This window comes from Aulostomus chinensis, chromosome 10 (genome assembly GCF_037954235.1).
Source record: "Aulostomus chinensis isolate RoL2024-O1b breed Wild chromosome 10, RoL_Achi_v1.0, whole genome shotgun sequence".
Taxonomy (NCBI): domain Eukaryota; kingdom Metazoa; phylum Chordata; class Actinopteri; order Syngnathiformes; family Aulostomidae; genus Aulostomus; species Aulostomus chinensis.
In genome coordinates, this window is record NC_141329.1 from 21033933 (window position 1) to 21048935 (window position 15003).

Genomic DNA, 15003 nt, shown 5'->3' on the forward strand with positions numbered 1-15003 from the left:
AGTCGGCATGTACGACACAAAACCGAGCACCAAGACGTGTTTTGTGATGTTTATTGTTTTTAGAATTACAAAAGAATCAAAGACCATTTGTCGAGTATCATATCCCATTATGTGATGATATGCACCATCAGTGTTACCACATCAAATTTTATATATATATATATATATATATATATATATATATATATATATATATATATATATATATATTCATATATTATATGAAGACAGCAACAAAGTGGTCCTTTTTCCTTTTACTGACACAAACAGATAGATAGACAGACAGACAGATAGATAGATAGACAGATAGATAGATAATTTATATGTTATGGCTTGGAAATGTATAATTTACTTGCACTGTAATATAAGCTTTACACCTTGAAAAAAGGACATAATTTTAGCCCAAATCTTTCATTTTTAATGGGTTACCTTCAGCAGCTTTCATGCCACTGTTTTGCATACAGCATATATCGCATTCATATAAATACACGTCTTAACACATTAGCAAACTAAAACTCAAGTCTGTAAATTTAGGTATTCTGAGATTAAAAGACGGATTTTGCTCCCAACAATTCAAGCAAAGGTTATCATATCACTTTTTTTTTTGCCATAAATGATTTGTGGGTATTGGGGAAATGTTGTTTTTAGTGGTTAGACAATTCTTACACTGAAGTGGCAAGTTAGTAGCCACAGACGAATTAAGGGAACTAGTTTTACCCTGTAGATGTAAATTAATCAAATGCAGAAACATGATACGACACTGCTACTCTTGAATCTGAGGTTTAACTATCCCATACATCATGCGGCCTCAAAATAATTTACATTTTGCAACCTCAATAACAGGAAGAACGACACTCACATTATGGCTCTTAAATGAGCACATTGAGGACACGAGTTATCGTGTGGTTAATAAAAACAAAATCATTACATTACATGAACAAGTTTTATCCTGTGGCGACAAAATATTAGTATTTTTCTGGAGCCACATTTTTATTTTATTTTTTTAAATTTTCGTCTATGGCCATTCCGTGGATACTTATAAGGTCCCTTGTTTGATTTATATGGCCAGGTTATATACGAATTGTGTACACTCAGGGGAACGCAACTTATTTATTTACTACAGTTCGACAGAAAACCTCCAACCTTAAGGAAAGTTCACACCAGTGAGTACACCGCCGAAGTGTGGATTTCCATCAGGCAAAACGGAAGTCGTCTTGTTTCCTGCCTGTAGTTGGGTCCTGTACAGCAGCCCGTGCGAGGCTGTACTGGAGACCCCGCGCTGCCTGCACCTCAATCGTCTCGGGTGAGTTTGTTACAATGTAGCAATTTCTGAATTAATCCGAATAACTGTAACAAAGCTGCATTATTCGCGCACTGCACAGGAGCCGCAAACTGCACAATTACCGCAATCGACACGCAACGCTGCTGCACGACCCGGAAAACAGGGTCATTTTCCACCGAATTCCCAAGCATACCCCCTCATCCAAGAGTATTCCAACATTAACTCATATTTTGCTTGCAAGGAGAGATAGCTAGCTACGCAATGGCGTTTCCATTCTAGGTAAACAATGCTGCCTTGTCTTGGCTGAATCAAAGCGCCGCTTTACATTAGGAGAGTATATAGTGTGTCTCCCGGTGGTTTGTTTTGAATGTCAAAGGCTACAGCTAGCTGTACGTCTGAATATTGTTGATAGCTGGTTGGCTAGGCAGGCTAGTCAGCTAGGCTAACGAAATTCAATCCAGATGCAACTAAATCTTGTAAATAGAGGTAAACCTGGTTGTTGGGATCAAACTTTTTATTACACTGAAATCTTAAGTCAGTTCTGGAGCTGTTAAGAAGTATGTATTTTGACAAATTGACCAAATGTGCATGCTAACTTCTTAGAAAACACCAGCTAGCATGTAGCTACCCGTTTGCAGTTTCTCCATTCATATCCTGCGCACTGGCGCTGCTAATGGCTACGATCCGCCGCCTTTGTAAAGCGGCAACCGGGGATACGTTGGCATAATCTTGGTTATTTGGATGCGTGGAAGTCTGGGACCTGTGTTTCGGAAACTGGAAGTGTTACGCTCACTTGTTCAGGCTTGTAAACACCCACGGCGTGAGACCGTACTCCAAATCATCAAGGATGTGGGAAAACCGCGCGTTTTCAGTTTATCTTTATCCATCCGCTGTCCGACGGTGTGTAGTAAATGTATGTGCTGTCTGATCTCTGGACGAGTAAACGCAGAGTAAGGTTTTATTGTGGAGCGGGAAACATGTCCCATTGTTGCTGACTGTAATGATGAGTTTTGTATTAAAATGGCGACTTTATTTTGTAATTGAAGAATCACAGGATCTTAATTATTGTGTACATTTGACTTGTCTCTGTCCTTGATAAGAGCCAGGGGAACCTTTAGAAATGCCTTATAATGTGTTGGGTTTTAACTCTTGTTCTAAAAGTGGAAAATCAAAAGACTGAACTAGAACTTTTTATGTTGACATTAATTGTACCTATATTTCTTGATATACATTATCTTTGATGGACCCTCTCAATAAGTTCAAGTTTAGCAGACTAAAAAAGAAACATGCTATGAAGCTGGTTTGATGTCCGATGCTAATGACACCCCAGCATGTACATCATATTATGATAGAGTAATTTTAAAGTTTAATGAAAATTTTTTTTTTGAGTTAAGGGATCTCGTTCAATGCAAGTATTAATAAATAAACTGAAAAAAGATAGAATAAAACCAGTTGCAGAAAGCTTATTTATTTACCACAGTGTCAATTTATGAAAGTGCATCATGTTATTGTGCCGAACTTTGCTGAAAGAAAGAAACAAAACAAAAAATGATAGTTTAACTCCACGTATAATTCAATGTCATTTGGCTGTCAGCCTGTTTGCCATAGCTTTGAGGTCAAGAAGCACTTTGAGGAGGACTTGCAATTTTTAAGTTAATTATAATCAGATGAAGCTAATTATTGTTAAAATATAGACCTTTAATTCAACTCTCTAACTTGAATTAATAATTTGATATCTTGAAGTTGTATTAAAGCATTTAAATAGTTTAGTTTTCATGTTCAAAAAAGCTACAACTGGTTGATTTCTAAACTTTTTCGTCTTAACAGTTGTCATGGATGATGAAGACGGCAGGTGCCTTCTAGATGTAATTTGGTAAGTCATATCTGACACTCTGTAACAGCAGTGATATTGTCACAAACTCCTCAGACATCTGGCTCGTGTTGTTATGTGAATCCCATTCTGTTCTCCTGCAGTGACCCAGAAGCTCTAAATGACTTTCTTCATGGATCAGAGACCCATGTGAGTATGAGTATGAGAGAAAAAAGTGACAGAGGTTTCATCTGTTGAACTTGTGACGGTTTAGTAATTGGTGTGATGAGGATTCTTAATTGGGAGTTCAGGCTCATACTACATCATACTACACTTTCACAGAGTACACATTGATGCACCTTGCAGCCCAAACCCCTGATTGCTTTCATTTACGGCTCTGGATGTCTTTGCTTTTTGAATGCACTCTTTATGGTTTCAGCCTGCCTTCCCTTTTTATTGCGCTAATTCAAAAGATGAGAAATGCTAATACTAACGCTTCCCAACTCCTATCATTTTGCCCCTCTGTCCCTTATCTTATCACTGGTTCATTACAATCTGGGTTCTCTCGTCTATGTTCTATCCTTTCCTTGCCCTCCTCCTCTGTTTGATGGTCTGTCTTCTGTCCCGGTGGCTTTTGCCTGTTGGTTTGGGTGCCTTTGGTTTCTGTCTGTCCTATCCTGGGTGGGTGTGTCTGTAGTTGGACACTGACGACCTTTTGGATGGTTCGAGTGACCCCTCCAGCTCGTTCTTCTCTACCACTGGGGTGAGTAAAATCCCCCAATCCTCTTCCCCCTTGTTTCCTATCCATCTGTGTAGCATGCATGTCCAAATACCCTCCCCTTTCACTAACACATCTACACTCTACAAGCTTTTATTTGCTGCAATGTGTGAACATTTTTGTGGGGTTTTCATGTTTCTATGTAAACTGAGTTGTAATTCTCTCCATAAAATTGAACTGTCAGAATGTATCTATCACCTTGTTTCACTCTTTTTCTGTTCCACTTATTCCTCAAGGGCCATGTTCCGGAGGTCCAGCCTGCAGTCCAGCTGTCGGCCAATGAGCCAGCAGGCCTGCCCAGAGTCAGTGTTGACCTGGACTTCCTGGAGGATGATGACATCCTGGGAGGATCCCCGGATGGTGAAGGTGGGAGCAATGGCATTGGGACAAATCACGAGCCATGTGACATCCTGCAGCAGAGCTTGGCTGAAGCCAACATCACAGAACAAAGTTTACAGGAGGCAGAAGCTGAGCTGGACCTGGGCTCCTTCGGAATTCCAGGCCTTACCCAGGTGGTTCAGACGCTGCCTGATGCCAGTCTATCTGGGCCTGGAGGCGCTGCTGTTGGTGTAGGCATAGGTGTTGGGGGAGCGACAGCTATTTTCCCTGGGTCGGCCCAAAGTACCACTGCTACCCCTCCAAATGCCTCAGCTGACATGCTGGGGTCAGTCCTTGCTCAGCAGGGTCTTCAGCTCCAACCACAGGTCATGAACAAGACCATTAGCGTTCAGCCATTTATGCAACCTGTGGGCCTGGGAAATGTAACGCTTCAACCCATTTCAAGTCTTCAAACTCTTCCTAACGGGAGTCAGTCTGGACATTTGGGTATCGGACAGATTCAGGTTGTGGGACAGCCCACAGTCATGACTATCAATCAGTCTGGGCAGCCAATCTTGGCTAAACCCATGGGTGGTTACCAACTGCATCAGTCTGGACCAGAGGTTTCGGGAGCTGGTTCTCAGCCTGGGCTTGGAGCTTCAGGAGGTGGACTTCTGATCCAAGGTAACAAAGCCACTTTGGGATCTCCAGCTTTAAATGGACCGGCTGTTTGTGTTAGCAGTACGAACAGCAGCAGTGGTGTTACAATGACTGCTCCTGCTGGACTTGTGGGCTTTGGAAGCACATCTCTAAGTTCAGGAATTGGAACCCAGTCACAAACTCAAGGCCAAATCATGCAGAACGTGATCATTCAGCGTACACCAACACCCATTCAACCTAAACCCCCCCAGGGGGGAACCATTCAACCGAAACTCTTCAAACAGCAACAACAGCAGCCGCAGCCAGCACCCCAGTCCCTGCAAAATGATGCCCACAAGGCTTTAGGGCTGCAGCAACTTCCAGTTTCTGCTGCTCAGAATGTAGCCTTCCTGACTGGAAAACCAGGCTCTAATGTTGTCCTGAGTACTCAAACCACAACACAAGGCCCTCAGTTTCAACAAACCTTGTTCAAGCAACAAGCAGCACAACCATCCGGCAAACCCCTCAGTGTACACCTGTTAAACCAACCGGGCAGCATTGTTATTCCCTCTCAAACAGTTCTACAAGGTCAGAACCACCAGTTTCTCTTGCCACAGTTACAGGCAGGTGGGCAGATCCTGACCCAACATCCTGGGGGCCACATCATAACTAGTCAGGGTCCTGGGGGACAGATCATTGCAAACCAGATTTTAACTGCAAACCAGAACATCAATTTGGGTCAAGTGTTGACATCACAGGGCCATCCTGGTGCTGCCCACATCCTTTCTGGACCCATTCAGCTCCAGCCTGGCCAGATGGGCACACCCACCCTCTTTCAGATGCCTGTTTCATTGGCTCAGAGTCAGAGCCAGACACAGACCCACACTGTCTCAGGGCATGCCCAAACAGTCATACAGGGCATGCCCATCCAGAACTCCCTGACCATGCTCAGCCAGGTGGAAGGGTTGAGCCCTGCGGTCAGCCTTCAGCCAGCCCTACAGCCCCAGCCAGGTGGAGTCCCCAGTAGCAGCAGCGCCGGAGCAGCAACCATGGCTCAAGGCCAGCCTGGAGAGTGTGTTACTGTGCTAGGAAGCTCCACAGACCAGGCCTCTCATCCCCCTCAGCAGCATGTACCACAGTCTTCTATCCTCACCATGCAGCCGGCTTCTTCTGTGTCCACGGCTACCACAGTACCTTCCACTTCTCCGTCCATGTCTGTGTCCACCTCTTCCTCTGTTACAGCAGTGGGGCTGGTCCCCCCTCAGGCTCAGCACAGCCCAGGAAGGTTACTGTTTACCAACCAGGGCTCAAGCATGATCCTGAGCCAGGAGTCTCTGCAGATGTTCCTGCAACAGGTCAGTTTTCCATTCTGTATGTTATCTATATATATGCGCTAAATGTATTAACATTGTCTTAAAAAATATATAACATGCATGGAGCGTTAACTTGGTCTGACCTCTTTGGTTCACTATTTTACTCCCCTTTTCCTCCAATCCCCCTCCTTCCTTCCTTCCTCATCCTGAAATGGTAAATGTACTCCTATCAGGAGCAGCACCACCAAACAGAGATTGAATCAACCCCCTCTGTGGGTGTGCCGGCGTCCGTAATCGTCAACAGTAACAACAACACTACTCCAGCCCCTGCTGTCCATGACAGCCAATTAACTGACTCTTGGGTGGGTCAGAGCCACAGCCATTCCCCTGGCCTCCCCCACATGACAGCTGTGGTAAAGCAGGTAGAAATGCCCCTTTATGTTAAGCCCCACCCACTTGTTGCTGCTGCTGCCGCCACAAAGAAGGGTATCTTCCCTTTCCCCCGTAGTTGTCTTCTGCATTAGTCACTGCTTTCATTGCTCGCACAGTTGCTGTTTTTCCCAAGTGCAAAAATTACTCATTTGCTTGCAGCTTCTTTGTGTTTCTAACATTTTTTATGTATAATGGTGTGATCATTTCGGTTGTCCGTGTTTTTTGAGTCGCCTAAAATTTACTTTATTTGCCAGTTGAGTGTATTTTTTTTAACTGATTTGCATTGTTTTTCATCCATTCTATGTACTTTGTCTCAGAATATATGTTCATGCTTTATAGAGGGGCTCTATAGGTGCCAAGTGCAATGTTGTTCACCTCTTTACTTACACAATCACAGTCAATCAACTCACCCTCATGTTCTGCATCACTGACCAATGACTGATCAATCAATCCACACCTCACTTTTCATTCAAGTCTTTGTGTTTAAATCTTAACCCCCTTATAAGCCCCAGTCTGATCATTGTAACAACCCAAATCAAAACCTGCTGACCCCCCCCCCCCCCCGCCCCAGCCCTGAGGTTTCGAGATCACCCTTGACTTAACAATCACAAGCCCACGAATCTTGACTTTTGTCATCTGTTTTAGCTCGCCAAACAATCATTGCTACTCTGTTATGTGTAATTCTTCTCAATCATTAGGCTTGTGCTACTTTTACTCAGCAACTACTAGATTTACACTTAAAATACACCGGACACGTCTGTGACCTGTCACGTTGGCAGAGTGTAGCTGGTCTTTTAGTCGCTACCTCGGTTCTGTCTGTGCTGTCTGCAACTATGCAGCCTGGTGAGACCATCCGCATCTTGTAAGCTCAAAAGTTAAGCTCTGCAGTTATAACTGGACTGCCTCTCATCGAAAACAACTAGGAGAGGGCGGAGTACTTGCCTTGACGGACAAGTTCCTTCAATCAGATTAAGGAAACGTGATACTATCACATCTCAGACTGAATTGGAAGAACAAATTCCTGCTACTAGATATTCCTGTTATTCTTTCGTTGCTGTTCTTGAGTCTATTTACTGCAGTGATTTCACTTACAGTGTGTATTATACTATTGTTACTGCCTGTTGCTTGACAAAGACCATTTTGTGAGAGGTTCAACTGCAAGAACCATTTAGGAGCTGCATTACTGTTGGAAGGTAGAAAAATAGTTAGAGCTCAGTCCTGTCTGTTTGATTACTTCCTAATTTCTCATATTAGTTCTAGATAGAAGGGCTTCCAAACATGACGGCAGAGCTCTCGAGATATGGATACCCTCACCAGGCTAGCAACCGTGTGCCCACTGTGTCTTCTGGGGAGTTTTTGAGCGGCGTTTAAGCTGGGCGATCTGTTTTCCTCATGTGGCAGATGTGTCCCGTGTATTTCTGCTGTAAAACTGTGCTTCTTTAGACTTTAGCATTGTTGTTTTAGCTGCGTTTGTGTAGCTTGGTATTGGGGTTGGGCGATAATTCTGTATTTTTCCTTTTTTGACTTTTATTATTTCATATTTTGTTTAATTGCATAATTTTACAAAATTCTGTTTTATAGTTGATCAATACTATATAATTGTGATTGTACCCCCAATTTACATGTTCATCATAACATAGAATCTTGTGTACATTTTTGATGTAATGATTTGAAAAAGTAAGTTTGTGATACAGTCATGTTGCCCAGCCCTGTTTTGTATCTAGTTTCAAATCTTGAAACTTGTTCGAGATTTGCATGCAGAACTTTTAGTTTATTTTTGTGCCTGATACCCTGATCTCTTACTCTGTTTAAATATTGGTGCATTTTTGAATGAAATAATCATAACAGTTTATTGTGATCCACTCACTCAGGTACCTTCTGGTGGCCACCACCAGCCTGTAAAGATCCAGGGCATGTCCCCCTCACCGGCCTTGACCAGTCATGCCACAGCACCCACAGTAGCAGACAGCCCCCAGCCATCCCAGTCTCCTCTCACTCTGAGCCAGCAGATCCAGTCACCACACCATCAGTCACGTCCTCCTTCTCAGCCTCAGCCACAGTCTCAAACTTCCTCACGCTCATGCACTCCCTCATCCCACCCTCCACTCTTTATAGTCCATAACCAAATCGCAGATTCTCCCCAACCAACTTCTCAAGGCCAGCCTCAGCAGGCACACATTCAAGTTCAGCTCCAGTCTCAACCACGACCGGCCTCTCAGCCGGCCCCATATCAACAAGAACAGCCCCCTATGTCACAGTCACCCAAGCCTGCTCCTGCGCCATCTGCACAGCACCAGTTCTCCACACCCCCTGTTAGTACTTCTGCTTCTACTGTTGTGAAAGCCCAGCTTCCCATCCACTGCCTGACAGCAGAGCAGCAGCACAACCTGCAATTAATAGGAGCTCAAATTCAGACTTTGTCAACCATCACCCAACCTTCACCTCAGCAGAAGCAACTGCTGGACAAGCTGCACCAGGTATTGTTCCAGTTCACCACAGTCTAAATTTTGCTTGTGATAAGAGGTTTTTTTTTAAACGATGCAGTCTCATTTTGATCCCGTTTTTTTTTTTTACCTCCATGACCTGCCAGTAAAAGTACGAGATGTTCCAAGCTTGTGTATCAGCTGATGCAGAGTACTGATTGGATATCAGTGTGTGGCCCAGGTTGTTAAATATAAATACATCCAGAGAAGGAAACCATAGAATTTGTTTGGTCATCTATGTTGACTGTCTGGACACATCAGAGTTTTATTGGTGGGATTTATACCATTTTACCTTGTGGCATTTTGCTATTTCTGTCCAAATACATTGGAAATGCAGCAAAACTTCCTTTGTAGGCTTCAGCTAATGTTTAGTGCAGCAAAGTCAAGTTAATTTTCCTGATTGTAATATTTGTAACAGATAAATGAGGAAAGAGTAGCAGGGTCTCAGGGCTAATGTTTTCAGCTTGGTACCCAGACTTACATACTCACTCACACTGATCTCATGGATCAATGGATGAGATTTTGGATTGTTGTCAAAAAAATATGCTGTGTGTCGAGCAAAAGTTAATGAGAAATAGGTTTTGTTCAGTCAAATAATCTTGACTTCAACATCAAAACTACATTTGTGCTGCTTCTGTTATCAGCATGATGACATTTAAGGTCTGCAACCTCTTGTTGTCTTGCTCATCCAGTCATTAGCAACCGCTGTTTTTAAGACGCACAAAGCGTTTAGATTAAGTGACATATTTTATGCCATGAAAAAAGTTTAATTTAAATGTCCTAAGCTTGTGTTAACCACAACCCTTATTTCAGAAATTTAACTGAAAATCCTTTCAAAAAACCATAAACCTTTTAGATGAGTGAAACAGATGTTCAGCAATACTCATTCCTGCACCACTATATCTGTTAAAATGTTATGTTTTTTTTTCTCTTCTTTTTCCATACCATTCAGTCTTACTACATATAGGTTGTCAGAGTAGGCCCTGGGAAACAGAGCTGAAGGATTTAGATTTCTGCTGTCCAAAAGCATGTCGTTAAAGTGTCCCGATGTGCTTCCAGATCCAGCAGAACATCCTGCTGCAGGCCAAGCAGCCTGCTCAACCTCTGCCTCAAGCCACCAGTCAGTTTAGTTCCCAGCAAGACATGCCCGTTGACAAAGTGGTGATAACATCATCAGCCAGCGCTGGTCCACCTGTTCAGCTCCCCTCGGTGCTGCAGCCGACATCAGTGCTCATCAAAACTCCTGCTACAGGTTCGACATCATTAACGCTCAAAGAAGAACAGCAGGACCCTGAACGTAAACCCTGTTTAATGATTTGTCTCCTCCTCTCAGCCTCAAGTGACTTACAGGTATTCTCAGGAGCTCAAGGACCAGCTGGAGCAAAGGTGAATCAGACTGTCACTCCTGCCAGCCTTACCCAGCCTGCACAGGTAGGCACCTCTGCAGTTACTGTATTTCTTTTTCATTTTGGCTTTCCTGTATTGTCCTTCTTTTATCTCCTTTTTCTTTTTTGTTCCACAGGTTCAGCCAAAGTCAGGAGTGATCAGCTCAGTTAGTGGGATGACTCTGGGGAAAGGTGGGATGCCGATACAGATATTAGGAGCAAATCTCACTCAGATGCCTGCTCCACAGCCCCCTGCTCCAGTTCAAACTCAGGTAAGAGACTGACAAGGCATACTGTAGTGAGATCCTACAAAACTGCTCCTATTAATCACCATTTTACTGTGTATTCACATCACAGACAACAATAAAGATGCCTTTCAGTGCAGAGCCCAGCAAAGAAGCAAGGTTTGTGCCACAGGCAGTTGATTGGCTCATTTTGGTATCTCTCAATGGTGAAGTTGATAAAGTATTTTTATTTTTATGCACACTGAACTGCAGGATGCTGGAACAGCTGAGGAAACAGCAAGGTTCAGTGCTTCACCCAAACTACAGTGCTCCTTTTAACTCCTTTGAGGACACACTGCACAGACTGCTGCCTTACCATCTCTACCAGGGAACTGCCAACTCCTCTCAAGACTATCAAAGAGGTAACGGAGGTCACAGCTTGCAGTCTGCTTCCCTTCTGTAAATTATACCATTTTGTAAACATTTTGGTTCTTTTGTGCACAGTTGATGATGAATTTGAGAGCGTCTCCTGCCACCTGCTGAAAAGGACACAGGCCATGCTGGATAAATATCGTTACCTGCTATTTGCAGAGTCAAAGGTAAGTTTATAGAGCAGCATTTTCTCAATAGGACTTCTAGTTGTCCCTTTTGTCCTGAATCGATATTGAACTGATGGCGTTTGGTTTTTGAACCTGAGCAGAGACTGGGCCCCTCAGCAGAGATGGTGATGATTGACCGGATGTTCATACAGGAGGAGAAGATTGCATTAAGTCAGGACAGGATTCTGGCCAAGGAGAGACCAGGTATCCTACTTGTGCTCAGATGGAGTTTTTGGTTTCCTATTCTTGATGTGATGTATACTAATGATTTATTTGATTTAATTGCAGAGGAGTTTGTGGCAAATGCACGCATGCTGGAGAGTGTCGTTTCTTCACAACAGAAATCACCTTCTGCTGAGCCCCCCTCAGTAACCGGGAATGTAGCTGCAGCTCCAGTGCCTGCTGCTGCTGCTGCTGCTGCTGCTGCTGTTGCTGCGCCTGTTCCAGAACCGGCAGCTCCTGCCTCAACCATTCTTCCTAGCATCACCCCAAACCCTCCCACTGCCCCTGCCCCTGCCTCAGCTCCTCCTGCCGCCCCTCCCGCCACCTCTTTCCCCCCAACAAAACTGGTGATAAAGCAGGGTGGTGGTGGAGCCTCCGTGTCCTGGTCCAGCAGCTGTCCTCCACCACCACCAGCAGCAGCAGCAACAGGGAGGATAGTGGCTGAGCCTGCCAGCCACAGCTCCTCCTTCAGTCGTGCTCCATCATCCTCCTTCAACTCTCCACTAGCCGATGATGATGACGCTCTCCCCCAGAGAACCAGCAAACCACCTATAAAGACCTATGAGGCTCGCAGGAGAATCGGCCTGAAGCTCAAGATCAAACAAGATCAAACAGGGTTCAGTAAGGTGGTCCACAACACTGCCTTAGACCCCGTGCACGCACCTCAACCTCAGCAGAGCAGCCAGTCCATCGCTCAGCCTGAAGCTGCTGTATCGCATCCAAAGTCCCACCCTTTACCAGTTCCTCCCACTCCCGTCATCAGAACTCAGTCACCCATATGCACTGCTTCCTCGTCCATCTCAACAGTTACCACAGCAACCACCCAGTCCAGCCTGCCACTCAAAGGTAATGTTCCTCCCAACGCTGCCCCATCTTCCTCTACCTCTTCCTCTCATAATTGGCCAACATCCACCTCCTCATCCTCAACTCAGATGAATGGGACATTGGAAAACCATGACGTGGGTGGGGTCAAACACAATCCCGCCTCCACTCCCTCACAGACCACCTGTCGCCTTCCCCTAAGGAAAACCTACCGGGAAAACGTAAGTCCAAGGGTGAGACCTGGTGTCCCAGGGGGAGGGGACGAGAGTGTGTCCTACCCCAGACCCCCACTGTCACCCCCAAGACTCGAGTGCTCATCTTCCCCCTCAGAGCGGACAGTGATCGCTAGTGTGAAAGTAGAGAAAAGAGGCAGGGAGGCCTTGCACCCTCAAATGGCATCAAGCCACGAAACTGATCGTTTGGGGAGTTCAGTGCAGGGGCTGGACGAAGTGGATGAGGTGTTTAACCATGGTATTAAAACCACGCAACACCACCAGCTCCTGGAAAGGGAGGGGACTAAAGGGAGAGGGGAGGAGCGAACAGACCAAGACACAGATATAAGTAAATACAAGAGGGCAAGTGGAAAAAACAGACAGAGGGCTGCTGGAACATTCAGAATGGACCAGCATGCACCTGGGCCACCATCTCCAGAGTCCTCCTTCACACGGGACTCTTTGCTTCCTGCCAAACGCTGCAAGTCAGATTCCCCCGACATGGATAATACTAGCTTCTCCAGTGGCAGCCCACAAGATGACTCTCTGAACGAGCACCTGCAATGTGCAATTGACAGCATCCTCAACCTGCAGCAGGAGCCCTCTGCCCGCGGGCATAACATTAAAGGGGGCAACAGCAGGCCCAATCAACACCAAAGCCTGCGCCCAGGGGGCTCTACTGCCTCATCCCACAGACCTTCAGTCTCAGCCGCCTCCTCGGCTTCCTCATCCTCCTCCCTGGCCCAGCACCCTCAGGTTGGTGGCCGCGGCCACAATGGCAGCCTGGTGCCCCAGACTCAGAGCAGATAACAGCCCCTCGGCCCCAGGCTGGACTGACACGGGGAACTAAGAGACAGACTTGGGGACAAGGGGGGGGGGGGGGGGGACTGTGAAAACAGTATCACTGTACTACTCTGCCAAGCTGTGTTGGCTTTGTTTGTCCTTTTGAATTGTCCAGTCATTTCTCTCTTTTACGGCCCGACCCATGATGGAATAAGAAAGTGTTGGAAGTAGAAATGACTTGAAGATGCCTGTTTTTCAGACGTGTTCTCAGCCAAGATTGAGTTACAAAATGAAATCGTCAGAGATTGTTCTCTCTTTCATTCTTCCCCTTCTTGTTTTAATCTCCCTTTAGTATTCTTACATTCCTCTCATGTGGCCTGAGCATTTCATATATTGGTTTAAAAGGTGTCCCAGTGAGCACCAGGCAGCTTGTTTTAAAAAGGTCAAAGGTCATCAACATCTGTCTTGACTTCCTGCAGCTGAGAGACACAAGTTCATGCTGTAAAAGTTCACAATACACAAAGAATCTTCCTTTACAAACCCAGTTGTGTTCATACAAAGATAATACTGCCCCACAGATGCAAATAGCACAAGTTACAGTGATACACCGGTTTCTTCTTTATAAGGAAACATTGTAAAGGCCCATCAATTTCGGCAAATCCATGAACCTCAACTTCCTTCATATCTGCTTTAAAGTACTGAGAAAATCATTTGAACATTTTACTCCTTTAGGGTACTGTAGTACTGTACCATTCAGATGTAAACAAACATGTTGCAAGGAAATTCACAGCAACAGATGATTTCCCAGGTTATTGTTTTAGACCTCGCCTCCTTTGCATACCTGCCCCCTCCTGCTAGTGTTGCCAGATTAGGACTTGATGCATTTCAGTCAGCAGGGGGCAGGACAGATTTAACTGTTGCCTCTCTCTTTTCTGAGTCTGGTTTATCTCTGGACCACCACGTCCCTGCCTCCCTTGTTTGTATGTTTTTTTTGTTGTTGTTTGTTTGTTTGTTTTTTTAACTCTGGTGGACAATTCAAGCGCAAACGCAGCACAAGCATTGAAATTGGAAGAAGAAGAAGAGAAAAAAAAGGAACAATAATATTGTACAAAAAGACCGTAAGAGAATTTGAAGTATAGTATTACAGATTAATTTTGTATTGTATTTATTGTGTATAATGATACTTTTTAAAAAGAAATGTACATTTAGTAAAACTGTAAATTAAACCTTGCTTCTTTTATGAATCACTGCTGGCCCTCTAATCATTTGTCCAGCTGCAGACAGTAATGCCTGACCATCAGGGTGCATTCCTTAAGATGACTAATGATTACAAAGGAGCACTGTATGATAGTCAGGAGGGGATGTGTGTGGGGTGTGTTCACTATCAGACAGCCAGCAGGAGGTGCATGACAGTTGAAAGTAGAGCTGGTTGTTGTACTTGAAGGTTCACATAGTTTGGGAGGAGCAAGAGCGACTTCAGTGTCTGTAAGTAGAACAGGAATAAAATAGACCAGAAAAAGCGTGAAACTCGAGGGTAGCTGCATCGGGAAGCATTGATAGCGTGCATAAGAGTGCTGGGAGATTATGTCATGTCAAAAAAAAAATTTAAATTGACTACACCCAAATAATTTATTCACCCCACCTCACCCCCCTCCTCCAGATCCACGCCCTCTGGTCACAGCTCATCTTTGCCACGGGCAG

General features: G+C 44.7%; 1 protein-coding gene across 3 annotated transcripts; it reads left to right on the top strand.

Moving 5' to 3' along the window:
- The first annotated feature begins 1002 nt into the window (after positions 1-1002).
- bicra (BRD4 interacting chromatin remodeling complex associated protein) lies at positions 1003-14564 on the top strand. Of its 3 annotated transcripts, none has more exons than XM_086216403.1 (15): positions 1003-1303; positions 3110-3155; positions 3257-3302; positions 3790-3855; positions 4107-6182; positions 6374-6562; positions 8444-9049; positions 10115-10307; positions 10389-10486; positions 10578-10712; positions 10798-10844; positions 10938-11086; positions 11169-11263; positions 11362-11467; positions 11552-14564. In XM_086216403.1, exons 2-15 carry the CDS (start codon positions 3115-3117, stop codon positions 13327-13329), a joined length of 5625 nt encoding a protein of 1874 aa, XP_086072529.1. In that variant the 5' UTR covers positions 1003-1303; positions 3110-3114; the 3' UTR covers positions 13330-14564. The 3 variants fall into 3 exon arrangements, with proteins under 3 accessions (XP_086072529.1, XP_086072530.1, XP_086072531.1); XM_086216404.1 differs by having other exon boundaries at positions 11365-11467; positions 11552-14563; XM_086216405.1 differs by lacking the exon at positions 6374-6562 and having other exon boundaries at positions 11552-14563.
- Positions 14565-15003: the final 439 nt, after the last annotated feature.